Genomic DNA, 17,772 nt, shown 5'->3' on the forward strand with positions numbered 1-17,772 from the left:
TAAGACGCAAACATCAGTTTCCTACAGGGTGTAAAGCTAACTTGGAGGAAAGCCAAAGATAAGCATAGGCTTAATGTGAAATGATGGAAAAAGATTTTCTAAGAAAACAGAGTTCAAGAGCAAGAAAGGCTAACTACATTCCTATCTAACAAAGCCAACTTTAAAGGAAGATTAATCAGAAAAGACAAAAATCACTTCATATGGATCAAGAGAACAATCCAACTAACAGCAGATGACAGGGCTAGGAGTATGGCTCAAGTGGTACATCATCTATCTAGTAGTAAGTGCAAGGTCCTGAGATCAAACCCCAGTACAACCAAAGAAAAAAATTTTAAAGCAAATAGAAATTATAAACATATATACACCTAACATCGGTGCACCTCATTTCATAAAACAAGTAATATGTGACACAGCAGACCCCAGCACAATACCAGGTGTCTGTAGTAATCTATTCTTACCAACAGATAGGTCACCCAAACAGGAAACTTCACACTTAAATGACCGTACAAAGTGAATGGATGTAACAGATATCTACAGATTCTTCCATCAACAGCCATAAAACATATTTTTCTTAACAGCCCATGAAACTTTCACCAAAAGAAATCATAAAATATGATTAAGATATAAAGCAAGCCTTAGCAAGAATTAAAAACAAATTTAACTCCTTGTATTTCATCAGACCACAGTGAAATAAAACTAAAAATCGACAGCAAGAAAAAACTACAGAAAAGGTTGGAACACGTATACAAACAAGTATGTATACTGTATATGATGCATATATAGAGACATGTACATACAAACATGTAAATACACATACATATACACATACCTATAAAGGGGTATTTATAATTTGAGCTATAATTGTATTTTTCCTGGCAATTCCTGTTTTTGTTTCATATTTTAGGAGTTGGGTATTATTTGCATAAATATTTGGGATTGCTAAATTTCTTGATGAACTGATCACTTAGTCATTCTCTGATAGAATTCACTGCCCAGAAATCTACCTTATCCAGTGTCTATATAACTACTATTGGCCCTCTTTTGCTTCGTATCATCATAGTATAGCTCTTCTTACCTCACCCTTTTATCTACTACGTCCCTGTATTTGAAGTGTATTTCTTGAAACACAAATACACACTTTATTTGATCCAATCTCATAATTTATACCTTTTAATTGCTACGTTTGTAAAATATAATGTGATTTTAGTTTAAAGAAAAACATTCTGTTATTGAATATCTTGTCGCTTATCATTTATTTCTTTGTTTCAGTAGCTTACAGAGGTTTAGTTATAAGCTATCTTTAAATAATATTATGCTACCTTGTATGTTGCATTGGTACCTGTTCCTCCTACCAAATTCATGCCATTCTTACAGTATATTTTCTTTTCATACATAGTACAAATTACATCTAACCTTATTATGTTTGTTCCAATAATTACTCTTTTAAGAGATTTTAACTTTTGCCCCATAGTAACAATTAGTGCTCTTCATCTCTTTGTGTAGATCCAGTTTAGCATCTAGCATCATGTTTCTTCAACCTGAAAGATTTCCTTTCACATTTTTTATATGCAGGTCTATTGGTGATGCATTCAGATTTTGAGTAGTGCTCATTTTCAAATCCTAGTATCCAATTTTAGGATTAAAACATTTACTTTCAGTTCTTTAGAGAACTTGCTCCACTGCCAACTCACTTGCCTGCTTTATAATAAGCAATCTACCTGCTCTCTTTATTTCCTGTGTTCAGAAGTTATCATCACTTCTTTACAAGAATCTGACTATAAGATGCCTTAGGTGGCTTCCCCCATGTTTCTTGTTCTTGGGATTTATAAGTGTTTATTATATTTTAGAGATTCTTAAACCTAAGAATAGCATTAAAAATGAGATTTTCATTTGACCAAATGCAAGTATTTATATCTTCAAATGGTTTTCTTCCTCACCTCTTTCCACTTTCATAAATATTAGACTTCTTGAAATTACTTCACTGTTCACTGATACTGTTTATTATGTAAATTATTTTCTGCTTCCTCCCTTTTTACATGATGTACAAACCATAAAATTTCATCTTATAAAAACATGCAGTTCAACAAAACTTAGAACATTCACAAAATTGAAAAACAGTTTCAATTATCTAATTCCAGAGTACTTTTATCACCCCAAAAGAAAACTTACAGCCATGACCGGTCACTCTTTAAACCTCCCAGCTTTACAAATATTAGCCTACTTTCTGTCTCCATGGATTTAGCTATACAGAAAATTTCGTGAAAATTGAATCATATAATATATAGCCTTTGTTACATGTTTTCAAGGTTCTTCCATTAGCGATCATGTATTATTAGCAATGATTTGAGCAATCTCAAAAACTCATTTTTAGTTAGACATGTTTTGTCAGGGGCTATTTAAAAACTTACCTCAAGAGGTCTAAAATCAATAGGGTCTAAAAGAATCAAAATTTTAATACTGGATGATTTTTAATCTCATTGTTACATATTGCTCTATTTTTTAATTTTGTACTGTTTATTAACATTTTCCAGAGTAGAGATAATTCAGATCTTTATAGTTCTAAAGAAAGAGATAATCATCTAGTTTAAATATTGTTATGTGTAATAAGACTGACTTAAGTTCAAAATTAGTTGTTCCATTTAGTACCTCAGTGGCTTTGGGCCCTCTCACTTGTAACATGACGGGGTAATACTTACCATTTCTGCCTCATATCCCTTTAGTGATGCAAAAATGAATACATATATCTGTATATATGAAATAGAATATCTAAACCAATACTGTTCCAGCATCACCCAAATATAAGTGGACAGAATAGTGATATCTCTGCAGCACTTCAAATCTAAAAGGGAGATAGACAGTTGTAGAATGTTACAATGTGCCAAAAGAACAATAAATGAAGGCTTTGTGTATTGATGTTTGCTATTTATCCAGATGTAGTATCAGCATAGCAGACGTTTTTCCTCTTAAAACTCCTTTATTTTCAAACTCCAAAGCTCCTTCTTGCTCCACATCTCACTCCCTCACTAGAACAATGTACAATGGGATGAAGCAGAGGATGCTAACAACTTACTGCCAAGACAGCATGAGATGATGCAGAACTCAGACCATGTTTCAAGAATATTTATGTAGACCCTAAATGTGGACTAACAGAATAGGACTAACAGAATAATCTAGAGAAGCATCTTCCAGAGATTGGATTTGACCCTGAAATATAGAAGCATATTCTTTTACAGTTGGACACCCTTTGTCAGTTCTTTACCCATACACACCACTAGTAAGTCATGGATTGATCCAAGTGGAATTCAAGGAGGTAAAATCAGTCATGTGGGTTTAGTGTCCATCCATGGTATCTCTTTTTCATTATGAAGAGTAGCTAGCTGGCTTCATTGTTCCTCCTCTCAATATTAGGCATCATAGAGGATACAGAAAGTTTTTCAAGTCACTGTATCACCATTAGGAATTTGAGTTCGGGTACCTCCTTCCCAAGGACTAATTGTAGCATATCGGGTCTATGGAAATACCAAACCCTTTAAGATAGTTTTTATGTAGTGGCCCGTTTCATCATCTTTCTCCTTTTCCAATTAATTCACAATCAAATAGAACAAGTTTTTCCATATCTTTACTCTCAGTAATGTGCAACATGAACATATTAGTGTTAAGTAGTAAGAAATAACACAGTGGCCGTAGAAGACATTTATATTTGCAAAATTACAACAATTATCTTTTCGAATTCCCCCAAATTAGCATATTTGTTAATCAAATTAATTAAGAAGCTTTTCAAAATAAAAGCAATGTTTTAAATAAATATACTCTTTCATACAATAGAACATTTAGTTCTGTTGGAGGTAATGAATCAGCATCGTACTCACATACTTTATGAAGACATTAGGGTTAAAATGATCTAAATGTGTTTATAAATGTACTCTAATTAGTCATTTGTGAGTGTTTTTGTATGTTAAAATGTTTTGTAATCAGTGTTTATTTATTTGGCAGTACTACAGTTTAGCTTTGTGCTTGCTAGGCAGGTGCGCTATAATGTGAACCACGCCTCTGATTAGCTACTTTTTAAATCATTATAAAGATGTTATCTGACTCGCAGAATTTATATAAGCTCAACATGATGATATGATGCTGTTTGAACAGTATCTTTAAATTTGAATTCAGTACCCAACATTATATCCAGTTAAAGCCAAGACCTTTTAGCTGTCCACATCTGTCACTGAAAACATGCTAGACTCCCAGTTCAGGAGAATGAGACCTTTCTACAAATCCTGTAAGTTCCATGACCGAATATCATTGTCACATTAAAAATCTTAATTACAACAGAGCACTGGGTGTTTTTCAGAGACCACATGTGTAGCTATAAATACATTTCTCATCAGCTTTTCCATTGGAACCACATTTTGTAAATTACTATAGAAAACTTCCTAAAGTTTAATTTTATTTAATAAATATTTTGGAGAGCTTGCTGACTGAAGAGTGACTTTGCTGATATTTCTAGAAATTCTGATTGCTTAATTTTTCCATCACTTTTACTTCTACTATAGTTCTTAATAGCTTTTAAATCTATAGTGAATTTATTGATACATCTATGCTTCGACAAATGTGATTTTCTTCAACTGTATGCTATGCTAAGATCTTGAAATTAAAGGACAAAGGCAGAGAAGTAAAATTAAACACAGCAACAGTTATAATAGTAAGTGCTCATTAGAATCTGATTAACAAGTCTGTCCCAAAATGATGATAAAGATACAGAAATAACAATAAATGACTAATGCAAAACAGAATGGATTTTGAACATGGTCTCTATCTCATGTTCTCTCTCTTTCTCTCTCTCTCTCTCCCTCTCTCTCTCACACACACACACACACACACATACACACACACACATACACACACATACAAACTTACACAGGCATTCACATACGGATGTATACACACATCTCAATTAAAATACTGTGACTCCAAGTTTTAACTTAGATAAATTAACTACATTAAAATACTGACACTGTGAAAAAAAAAGTGTTTATGTCCAACACCCTAGAGAGCGAACCACTTTTGTGAACATCTAAAAACATCCAAAAAAGAAAACAAGAATGCAAATGCAGAGTTCCTGACAAAAAGGACAGGTGAACTTGTCAGTGCTGCCTGGAGCTACAGCTTCCCATTCTCCTCACTACTTTCCTTCTCCTCTATTGCTTCCAGGCTTCGCTTGCCCTTGGCCTCGGCACCGCTGCTGGGGGGCTTACTCAGTCCACAAGACAAGCATGCCAGCTGGATCTGCTTCATGTTTTCCAGAGCTTCGTTCTTGGCATTCTTCAATAGGTCTCCTTGTCCCTACAAATAGGTAGAAACAGACACCAAAGAAGATAGTTACGGGTTAAGTTCCCTAAGTAACATTGTTCTCTCTTTTCTGCTATGACTCAATGAGAAAACAGACCCAGATCCATAATTCACTTTTCCAGGGTTAACCCCAAGATTTGTTTTTTAGGTATCATTGAGAGCCTGTGCTCTGTAAGCCTACGACTCCAACTTGAACCTTCCCAACTGAAGGCTGGCTGCCCTGGTGCTTCTTGTCTTGGGCAACCTTCTCATTATGCAGCTGACTTCTATCCATGTGGTCTCAGACTTTTACAGTTGTGGTTCTTTCCACCAATCCTCAGCCTTTCAAGTCTTGTGAGAAAACAAGAAAAGATGCTCGTCCTTAAAGAACTAAAACTGAAGTTAGTTTACAGTGTACAAGAGCTCACGTAGCTGAACATCTCCTGTGTCATAAATCATCCACTTCATGCTTGCTGAGCTGGTTCTTAATGGATTGAGTTAACCTCGCGGTCTTCCTCTTCATAAGCTATTACTTACCCACATTCTTGCAGTATGTTCCATCATCCTCAAGACAATGTTCCCATCTGGCTAATGGAGTCTCTAGAGATTCTAGTGGCTCAACATGTCCATCACAGCACAGAGTAGAGGAGGATGGCAAGAACACATTAGCTGTCATTTATACTCGTGCCTGAGAAAAATGATTTTCCCTGCTATTTTTATTCCAAAGATCAAGTGTGTACATTAGTACTGGCCAGGAGTTGAAGGAACAAATTGTAGAGTAGTGGGGATGTGTCTCAACAGCATAAAGACAAAGAGGAAGTAGCTCTTCCTCCTCTCTCTGCTCTTATTCTCACAGCAGGGCCTGAGAATGTGACCTTGAAACTGTGAAGGATAGTGGAGTTAAGCCAACTGTCGGAGGGGGCATCTATAAAGCAGAAGCTTGCTCAGAGAAAGAATAATTCACCTAATTTATGCAAACTACTCTATGATGAATTGCTACAGCCCTTTAAGGAATACATTTTTCTTAGATTCTATGTAGAAACAAGCAATTAAAAAATGCCTTGGATCTGGGTGCTGGTGGCTCACACCTGTATTCCTAGCTACTCAGACGGCTGAGAGCTGGGGATTGTAGTATGAAGCCAGCCAGGGCAGAAAAGTCAATACGACTCTTATCTCTAATAATCTACTCAGTAAAAGCCTGAAGTGGCTCTGTGGCTCAAGTGGTAAAGTGCTAAGTCTTGAGCATAAGAAGCTCAGGGTCAGCACCTAAGCTGTCTGGACAGACAGACACATACACAAAAAATACTTTGGAATATCTAATTCCTCGAAATCTGTGGGGGCACACGACAATTCTATCCTATGTAAAGACAGCTAAGTCCTTGTAATAAGATCCTTTAACAATATGGGATAAGGAGCTCAGCTTTGCCTAATGTTCACGTGAAAATAAACTTCCCTTTAGTTACTCAGCTCATGAAATAAGATTTTGAAGTAGACTTGGAGGTTGTAAGAAGCTGAGCCTGATAAGGATGAATTGCTGGCTCAAGGCTTCAACTGGACTCATGCCGGGTCTTTCCCTCCTGGCTAGGTGCCCTGCCATACACCACATGGGTTATACAGGCAAAGACGGAAACTTCAGCAGACTGAGGCCTGTCAGTGAAAAGATGTATTTTCTAAGGGGAAAAATAAAATAGTCACAGCACAGCAGAATTGGGGGAGAATGTTCTGAACTCCCCAGTACATTGAAAAGTGAATTCACATTGTTTGGAAAAAATGATTATTAAGAAATAATACAATACACAAGGTGCTTAGTCTGTGCAAACACTCTGCCTTGTGTATGATCACCGCTTCAGTCATCACAGCTTCCCTCTGAGGTACTTTCATTAATCTCTATTTACCAATGGAACACTCTGAAGCACAGAGTGGGCCTCATCCCCACCCCATTCCTGTAAAATGACCCGGTGGTTATTGGTGGAGCTGCAGCTAGATCAAGGGCCTGTGGACTTCAGCCCTTCATTGTATGTAAATCATGTGCTCTCTTCCAAATACAATGAAGCCACCTATTCATTGTTACCCATGGCAACAACAGAGACAGGAAAGAAAATCGTTGCTCATGTGACAGAGACAACAGAACTTAAGAGATGGGATCCTGAGCCAGGAAAACAGGTTACAGCCAAGACCACACCGCCAGGAATAAAAGTCAGAGTATTTCCCATTGACTTAACCTGAGTCTTTTCCTCTTCCATAAAAATAATAAAAGCATTTTTCCACCTCTCTTCCCAGTTCTGAGGCAAATAAGACATGTTGAAAAGTTGCTTACGATTTAAATGATCATAAGTAAACTGCTATAAAATTATTTGAAAAGCAGCTAACATTTTCTGTTACTATAAAAAATATCTATGTACTTTAATATTGATTTGAATAACTTGCTTAAAATCCATAACCCCTTTGTATAACCAAAGATAAGTCTTTAAAATAAAAACCACACATCTCTTCTGTTTTTAGAATTGGAAAATTCCTTTCAAAACAAGCTGTATCAAGGTGATTATACCTACAATCATTTTCAGAGTATTATTGAAAAGTGATCTCTTTTTACTTAGTCTTAAAATTATCACTGAGCATTTTAAAGCAAATTGGTATTTGGAAATGTCATAATAAAACCCCTTTGTATAATTAATATACATTAATTTTAAAAAACAAGTTGGCATTCCCTAACTGTAAGAGAACAATAACATACACAAAAATAACAGGCTTGGTACTATTAATGCATAATGTTCTCACATGACTTCTCCTACAGCAGGTTATGAAATGGATTTTAATCAGCCCAAATGTCATCCGTTCTGAGAGGTGGCATCCACGCCTAAATGCCAGACTGTGCCAGTTCTGGTGAAGTCAGTTTCTAGAAAACAATGGCCAATTGGAGAAGACAATTTGTACTCGTACACAAGCACACAACTACATCATCTCTTGATAACCCGAGAGACAACATGTGCTGGCTACAGAAAGCAGACAGAAAAAAAAAAAAGAGCCCAGAAAATCCAGAAGTTGAACTCCTAACTAACAAGGGGAAGTACAAATGAAAGGCTTTGAAAAGCTCACACTGAATTATCTGTGTAAAATTTGGTTTTCTAGTTTTAAGGAAGGAAGAATCAGGGTTATCTTTCTATTCTGTGATTTCAGGAACCACATACGTACTTTCTTCCATGGGTCCTACCAACCATGCCATCAGCACCAGAAAAAAAAAAAAAGAAAAGAAAAAAAAACTCATTCTAGGCAAATTGTAGAGAGAGGGAAGTTACTTGGTAGCAAACCCCATCCTGGCATTCCTTTCCGGTCTGACTTTCCCATTTTATGTGTAGCAGTTTATCTTCAGCATCTAGCCAGCCCACACCAGCTCATCTCCCACCAACATCTCTGCCCTATGTAGCATTTCCATTAAGCCATATCAGATATTCCGTCTGCACTGCTACTGAAGGTATAGTCTAACACGGAATTCCTACAAATGTTGTAATTCCATTCTCTTCCAACAAGAGAGCTTGTAGGAAAAGAGGAGCCAGGAGAATTTGTTGTACTTGCTATATAAATTGAATTCCTTCTTATATATTCGAATAAATCTGGGATTACCATGGCATAGCCTGAAAAATTAATGCATAACTTGATCACAGAACATTCAACTTGAAGGAGATGTCAAGATGCCACTGGCTTTCTAGCCTGAGACTCTCATGGGTGTTCATAGAACTTCTAATCAGGTACTGAGGATGCTTCAGGAATAAAGGAGGATCACTTTCACTCACACGGAGAGTAGATAGACAAAGACACTAACAGTCATAAGAGCAGTGGTTGCCATTCATTCTCCACCACAATCAGACTTCCAAACATAAGATACCAGGGCAATTCAAGCACATTCAGAAAGCAACAGTGGAAATCACAGAAAACCAGAGACTATTATAGATACGTGAGTCTAAACATTAATAATTGATGAATATTTTATTGAAAACACATTAAACCTTCCATACCAATTCCTTCCAATTGCACTACTGGCAGTTAAAATAAAAAAAATATCTAAAAATCAGAACTTAGACTGTGAATGACTGACAATGTCAGGTTCTTCTAATAAGTGACTGTTAACTATAACATACTATTACAACACTAAATAGTAGCAACCATGTATTGAAAAATTAGTGTAGTAAGCATGGACCAATATTCACATATTATCTCATTAGATCATGATCATAAAAGAAAATAGGATCCTAAATATAAATTATCCATTTGTTATATATCTTATTATCTATCTGAAGATATTTAAGAGTTTTGGGTTTTCTATTCTTAATCAGAAAATGTAGTTAACCTTCACTGCTTGGAAGAGTCCTGGTTACAGTCTAGCAGAGTAACTCACAAAAGATATCTATGGCTCTACACACATTTTTCCCATGAACTGCCCTATTCCTTGTATATTTGTCACATGTAAAGAAAATGCATAAACTGACTCAAGAGCATACCACAAATATTTAAAGCAGCTAATTGGGACTCTGGGAACAGGACAGCCCTCCTATGTACACAATGATACACATAAACAACTGAATCTCATCTCCAGGCTACTCATGTGAGTATCCCTGAGCACACAAACAGTGGCAAACTGATTTCCCAGACAGTCTTTCCAAAAATGTCTACCACCATAAGTCAAGAGTCACTCCTGGATAGCACTGTCTTAAAAGTTGGCCACAGATACAACACTGGTACGAACAACTCTACATGTCCCAGCTACTGTGGTAGGCTGTGCTGAACCACTACTTTTCTAGCTCAAAACCCATGGTTGTATGGAATCTTGGTGTCATTTAAAGAGGTTAAATGCTTTGCTCCAAAGACAAAAAAAACTGCTATAATCTTTTCTGTTAGATAAAAAGCAACTCAAAAATGTTTTTATATCATGACAACTATTTTTCTCTTGAAATAATACTTCTGATAAATTACTATGGGTGAACATCCTAAAAGATGGCCTGAGAATCTTGCTCACTAGAAAGCCTAGCTGTGTAGAGAATATATGAGATATTAACATTAGTTACAAGGCATAAAGTATTGCTTACTAGGACAGTGGGCATAAAATATCTTAACTGAACAAAACAGACGTTTCTATTGTACTGCATTATCAATTCTTGAATTTACTATTTTTCAATATCTTGACAACATAATGTTTTAGGTACATTCGACTTGCCACTAAAATGATTGAATTTATCCTCAATGAACCCTCAGAATATATGGGTAAGACTGGTAGAATAGGTCTAGCCTAACAACGTTGGCTTGTTGGAGCTATGCTGTTCTTCTGAAACTTTGAGCTCCAAACACTGCTTCTTAAAAATCATTATTATATGATCCAATTATGTTACATAATTCTTAGAAGAGAAGGATAATTGCAGTGGACATGCTTACTTAAATTTTATATAAATTTCCTCAAAATAGGTTTTGTGATTGATCTATATTAGATATGATTATTAACTACATTTAATAGAATATTTCTGAGCCCTGTGAGAGCAGAACAGATGTCATTTTGGCACTAGAAAACTTAATCCTCAAGGAAATATAATTTATAGAAGGTATTTTAAAGGAATTTTAAGAATTAAATATCAAAGACTTCATGCAATGTCACACAAAGTGACAGATAACATGTTTAGCAAATGAACTGTACAAAAGGCCTTAGGATATCAGAAGTCATATTGTTAAAATTCAACATAATAAAAATAAATTTGGAAAAATCATCTGGCTAATTTCTTTCTCAAACAACAACCTGGATTATTACAATAACTTTCTAATGGGAAAATCTTGTCTAATTGAATGTTGAAGAAGTGGACGGCATTATTAGGAACTTCACAATGATAAATAATTGCATTGTAAATGGAAAGCCTGTGTGTTAGTCATATTTGGCAAAATAACTTTTAATTTATAGGAGTTCATGTTTATGTCTATATAAGTACTATATATACATATATGGAATACTATTTATACATATCTGAAGTGCTTGGTGTTATTTAAATGTTCCTCTTTAGTTTAATAATAATAAAATTATAAATAATCTAGCAGCAATCATGCTAACAGGTACTGTTAACAATGGGTATTATCTGTACCACTCAATAAAACCTACTTCACTGAAATCTCTCAGTGACCAGAGCTTTAGAGAGAAGTACGAAACTTAATGTTTTAAATTCTCATTTTTAGTCCCAGTTGTAATTTGTGCTGAGACATCTACAGCTTACCTTTGCAGGAAGAACACTGTGGTCTCTTTCAGCTGTGAAGACTTAGACTTAAAATGTTGCTTTATTCATCTATCCACTAAACAAGGATTTATTACATATTGATTATAAATGAGATTTTACCTTTGACCTGTAGTTCTCAACCATACTGAAACCCAGGACCTTTAACTATTTTTAAGTTTCCCTTTATTAACCTGAAATAAAATTCACAGACAAGATAATCTGCATATGCATTATTAAAATAAAGAAAATATAGTGTCATAGTTATAAAGTAGAAATAAATGAAAAAATAACATGTATTGCAAAAATGTAAATGTTTCAGCAGTTACATAAGGAACCATAGTGAAGTAGACAGACGTTTGTACTAATATAGTGCCATTACACACACACACGCACACACACACACAGAAATGCAGATATATAAATACAGATATGATAATTATGATTATACCTATCTTGTAGACTTATCATGAGAGTAAGAAAGACAAAAAATTGGAAATCATTTGGAACAATGCTGTTGTAGCTAGCAAACTCTTGAATGTGAGCTGTTATTGTTCTATAAACAGAAAATTAAGGGGTTTCCATAAATGCAATGTTTTTCTATCAATAGCAAGAGTGTTACACATAACTCTAGTGTATTTTTACCTTACAAAATGCAAGTAAAGAGCGCACTGGTGAAGACACACTGGTGTGGAAACAAGATACCCCAAGAATAAGAGCCAACTCTGCATCTCCACTTCCTCCTATGGAGATCTCACAAGCATTCATTTGTTCTAAAAAAAAAAAAAAAAAAAGGAACAACTGCACTGATGTGAATGAAGCCTTCCTTGGGGAATCCCAGAATGTGTCACGCACTCTCTGAACCAAAGCTGATTTTTCTCAGTTGTAATTTAAAGGCCACTACAATTGCTCAGTATAAGACAGCTGTTTCATTTAAGCCAGATGAGAAAGTAAAAATAAACTTAAAGCACCCATCACCAAGAGAAATGAACAACAAACATTATTTTTTTGTGACAGACCTGCTCTATTTCTGAAGATACCCTCAGACAATTTCTAGGAGGTTCTCTGTCTGAGAAGCCATCTGTCTGCTTTGAGCAAATGATTGTGAGTGTAATCCACTTACAGAAAATGTCAACAAAATTGTTTCAACACCACTGAGCTGAATAATAGAAAACCCCAAGCTAAACTTGACAAATACCATTCAGCTGCAAAGAGCTTATGAATTTAAGTTCCTGTGATGATACCAGTACCCGGATAATTCTTTTGTTGTCCTTTTGACAAAAGAACCATTTAGTTAGTAAGACAGAAGTCCCTGCTTGCTGGTTCCTGCCCTCTGGTCTTTCCGTCTAATTCTGTGATCATTAGCCTCTATGTCAGTAAAACTAATAAGAAAAGACAGAAGAGTAATATCCACCTTTAGCAAGCTGACAAACGTAATGAATCGTCTTTCAAATGAAACTTGAGTAACTGGTGGCATTCACACAACAAACCAGCCCGGTTTGCAAGTTGCAATATCTGGAATTAACTCTTCCTGGACAATAAATGATTCAGAAATCAGAATTCACACACCCACCACTATGATTGCCCCCAGGACAAACACTTGTTTCTTTGTTTTCATTAATTTTATAAGGTAAAAATGCACTAGCCCTGGGTGTCACATTCTTATTATTGATAGAGAAAGAGCATCAATGCAAGCCATGCACCTCAGCCAAAACATCCTATTTCCATTTCAAAAAGATCATTTACAACTGCTTGAAAGATGTAGGTTGCAAACCCCAGAAAAGAAAAAAGCTCTAGATAATGCTAATATTTGGAGAATATTTTCAAATGCATGTTTGTATTTGTTGGGTAATGTTTCCTGCTTATGTGTCTTGGATTTTATGGCTCAAATGATTAGTTATTTGATTCTTTCCAAGATAATGTCTGCAAAAAGGCCAGATCATGAATGTAAATGAAACCTCCGTCGACATCCCCACTAGGGGTAAATGGGCCCAACATGCTCCTCTCCTCAGTCCCAGAACTGTCAGCAGGAAGAGCTGCGGTGTTTCCTGAGGCCAGGGCCTGCCCCACATCTCCAGGGTACCTTCTGCACTGTCTTCCATACACATGCATTCGCTGTAGCCCACGGACAGCAATGAACATCCTTTTTTCGTTTTTTTTAACCAAGGACATTCATTTCTTGTTATGATTTTTAAAATAATATACAAATAAATGAACAAAACAATAATAAAATGAGTAATAAACAAATAAAATGAACGTGTCCACTTCGAGAGTGCAAGGCTGACCCCTCTCCTGGCTTTCAGTCACCCAGGGAGTCTAGTGTGAACTTCACTTCAGGGTCAGATGGCTGGAGAGAACAAACAATTGTGAGGAAAACACCGTTAGAGGGGCAAATGTGTTATCCTTCTACCCACTAAGTCATTCATTTAAAAAAATAAATGATGTTAAAGGAAACTATCAAATGAAATATGCCATTTTTTTTTTTTTGCTAGTCCTGGAACTTGAACTCAGGGCCTGGACACTGTCCCTGAGCTTCTTTAGCTCAAGAATAGCACCCTACCACTTGAGCCACAGCACCACTTCCAGTATTTTCTGTTTATGTGGTACTGAGGAATTGAACCCAGGGCTTTATGCATGCTAGGCAAGTACTCTACCTCTAAGCCACATTCCCAGCCCCATTTCTCTCTTTTTTAGTAGTAGTAGTATTTGTACTATTTTTTGTCATATTTGAACTCATGATTTTGCATTTCCTAGGCAGGCTCGTGACTAGTTAAGCCATGGCTCCAGCCCTTTTTGCCATGGTTATCTTTGAATAGAGTTCCCCTTTTTGCCAGCTATTTTGGACTGCAATCCTCTGATTTATGCCTCTCACTGTAGCGAAGATAATGGAGATCCACCACCACTCCCAGCTTTTTCAGATGGGATGGGGTATCACAAAGCTTTTTTGGTTTGTTTGTTCTATCCTCAGACAGGCCCGGTACTGCGATCCTCCCAATCTCTGCCTCCTGAGTAGATAAGATCACAGGTTTGTGCTACCAACTCTTGGCCCACTTCTATTTCTTTGCTTGTTTGTTGGTTTATTATTCCAGTATTGTGGCTTGAACTCTGGACCTGGGCATTGTTACAGACAAGAATCTCATGACCTTACTTGCCTAAACTGCTTTGAACATCACTCCTCAGATCTCTGTCTCCTTAGTAGCTAGGGTTACAGTGATGAACTACCAGCACTTAGCTACTTATTCCTTACATATAAATGAAGGATGCAGCCCACTCAGCTTCTTCAACTATGGCTGGGGGAAGATGGGTCGTTAGGACTCACTCTTACTGCTGCAACCTTCAAATCATTTGGTTATATGCCAGACCAATGGCTGCTCCAAGATTTCATTTCCTAACTCAAATGTATTTTTTAAACAATAATTTTAAGTGAACTTATTTATGACTGCACTTGTTTTGTTTTGTTCTGTTCTTTGGGACAGGATCTTGCTCTTGACCTCAAACTGGCAATCGTATCTCTGCCTTCTGCGTACTGGGATTACAGGTCTGCACTACCACACCCAATACACTCAAGTTTTAGATCACAAACTCAAGCCCTAGAGACTATCAAACTGCTAACAATGTATTTGCCCCAATTTTTTGTTCATTTGAAAATGTTTTCAACCCAACAGAATGCTTAAAGACTATCACTTGTGTTTCCCAGGTTGTTCATATAGTGTCACATTGGCTGAATGTGCTCAGCGACCTTATCCATGTATGTTATTCTCCCTAAATCTCACTGTGTATGTTATGAAAACAAGGGAACTGCATACAACCACAATATTTACTATTACCCCCAACAACATTTATATTCACTCAGAATATACATGCATACTAAATTAGTCCAAATGTCCCATACACTTTGTTCACATTTTTTTTTTTTGGTCCGGTCGTGGGGCCTGAACTCTGGGCCTGGGCGCTGTCCTTCAGCTCTTCAGCTCAAGGCTAGTGCTCTACCACTTGAGCCACAGCGCCACTTCCGGCTTTTTTCTTTTTGTGGTGCTGAGGAATTGAACCCAGGGCCTTAGGCATGCAAGGCAAGTGCTCTACCACTGAGCCAGCTTCCCAGCCGCTGATCACATCATTTTTTAATCTGGCCTCTAATCAGGGGGCTCAAGCATCACTAGCATATCTGTCAATAATGACCCAGTTCTGTGGTGTCAGTGTAAATGCCTGGTAAACACCGGGCACAGCAGGGAGGGCCACCACGGGAAAGGCCTCCATTTCCCAGCCTTGCTCCTGCTGCCTCACATCATTAAGCCATCAAGACACGTGCCGCAAGATTTCTAAATGTCAAATGCTATCATTCTCCCATTTCTACTGTTGAGTAAACTTTATAAATACTAATACCTTGAAAATGTCACCATAAAAGCCAGGTCGTAGCACATCTAAAACAATACCAGAACTTAGGAGGCTGAGAGGCAGGAGGATTATAAATCTGAGGGCATCACAGGCAACAGAGAAAGAAGACCCTATCTAAAAAAAAAAAGTCACCATATATTCATGACATACACCTAACAGCTCCCTAATGGGGAGAAGGAAGCTAGCAGCTAGCAATGAGAAAGAGCATTCCTACTCAACTCCTATTCAACACCATTAGCAGACAGTGCTTCTTAGAACTTGGGTAAGTGAACCAAAGTACAAAAATAAATCTTACTTTAAATGACCACTGTGTGTGTGTGTGTGTGTGTGTGTGTGTGTGTGTGTGTAGAGGGAGAAGGAGGAAGAGAGAGAAAAGGAGGGGGAAGAATGAGGAGTGGGAGGGAGAAAGGGAAGGAAGGTAGACAGACAGACAGATGGATAGAGGTAGGACACAAGTATGAAAATCCACTAACTTTTTCTCCCAAAGATTCTACTGTCCCCTACGGCCTGTCTGACCCTATGAACTGTAAACAACCCAGCCTGTGAGGCTGCTGGTTGCTCTATTCTGTGGCTCTTCCTCTCTCCTTGAAGTCACGCCCAGTCCTACACAAAAAATCCCCAGCAAGTCTCTTCCCTGGAGCTCATGCAAGTGTATGTGTGATGGGAGAGGGTGAGGATGTGGAGGGAATGTATCTTAAATGAGAAATGACAATCTTGTTACAGTTCCAGGCACATCATTTGACTGGTTAATCTCAACAGTAAAATAGGATTCATGTTTCGTCCCAGTCAAAGTTTCCTAGGCCTTTTATAGAGGAAAACAGTAGGGATAACACAGGAAAAGCAGGGTTGTGGTTGATGTGGGAATTGGGGAAAAGGATTATTTCATGTCTGCATTGTCTGTGTGACCTTGGGAACAGCTTTGACTCCTATGAACTGCAGTTTCTTATCAAGATTCAATGAGACCTTCCTCAAGTTCACTTTACACACTGAAAAGTTTAAAACGGCTGTGTTGAGCTTTATCATTTAGCTGTGTTAAGTAAGAGAGACTATCTAGCAGGAAGAAGACAAGGAAGCAATGGAGTTGCTATGACCACAAGAGCAGGGTCCTGCAGAACACACAGTACACCGGACCCTGTACCTGAGCAAACGCCTTGCAGTGCTGGGTATAGCGCCCCCTGCAGGCTGGAGAGAATCCAGGTGCCTCTGAGGATCTGGAGGGAACTCCATGAGGCTGGGACAGTGCCTGAAGAAGCAGCCGCGAGATGATCTGAACAGGAGGAGGGGCTCGGGAGGGAGACAGGTCCCCAGGAACTGCGCGGCCTCCTCTGCGAAGGAGACACGCATGTCCTCAGTAGGACACTTGGGAGGCTGTAGAAAGAGCCAGAAAGGTCACGCAGCTGCTAAGCTGTCGAAGAGGGCAGCAGTGGGGGAGACTGCAGGGACTTTTCACAAACTTGGGGAAAACAAGCAGGACTATGAGACGGTAGCCATGCCAAGGGAGGTCTCTTGGGGAGATGTTGACCCAACAGTACCTGGGAACTGACTGCAGGAAGAGGAACAAAGCTCACCCTCCAGATTCTGGATAACGCTAGGTCATCATGAATTTTCAAGAAGGTGTGCAAGATGTGTCCCTGGGCCAATAGGAGATATTGCAAAAGGTGAGGGCAGTTTAAGACATGTTGACCTTGGAAAGGCACCAGGGCCAAAGATACATATTTAGGACTGACAGCACAGAGAGGGCAATCAAACTCTTTACCCAGACAGTTACCATCCAGACAGAAGGGATGGGGAGGAGGGAATAGGAAGAGATGGC

The 17,772-nt window shown here is 37.7% G+C and overlaps 1 protein-coding gene across 1 annotated transcript in view; it reads right to left on the reverse strand.

The window, feature by feature from the left end:
- Positions 1 to 3,607: 3,607 nt before the first annotated feature.
- The window catches only part of Plcl1 (phospholipase C like 1 (inactive)), a 352,481-nt gene continuing 338,316 nt past the window's right edge, over positions 3,608 to 17,772 (reverse strand). The window contains exon 6 of the mRNA XM_042688319.1: positions 3,608 to 5,337. Within this exon, the coding sequence (XP_042544253.1) occupies positions 5,155 to 5,337 (183 nt within the window). The 3' untranslated portion in view covers positions 3,608 to 5,154. The remainder of the gene's footprint in view (positions 5,338 to 17,772) is intronic.

The sequence above is a fragment of the Dipodomys spectabilis genome, unplaced genomic scaffold, assembly GCF_019054845.1.
Source record: "Dipodomys spectabilis isolate Male_0828 unplaced genomic scaffold, ASM1905484v1 ptg000115l, whole genome shotgun sequence".
Lineage (NCBI taxonomy): Eukaryota > Metazoa > Chordata > Mammalia > Rodentia > Heteromyidae > Dipodomys > Dipodomys spectabilis.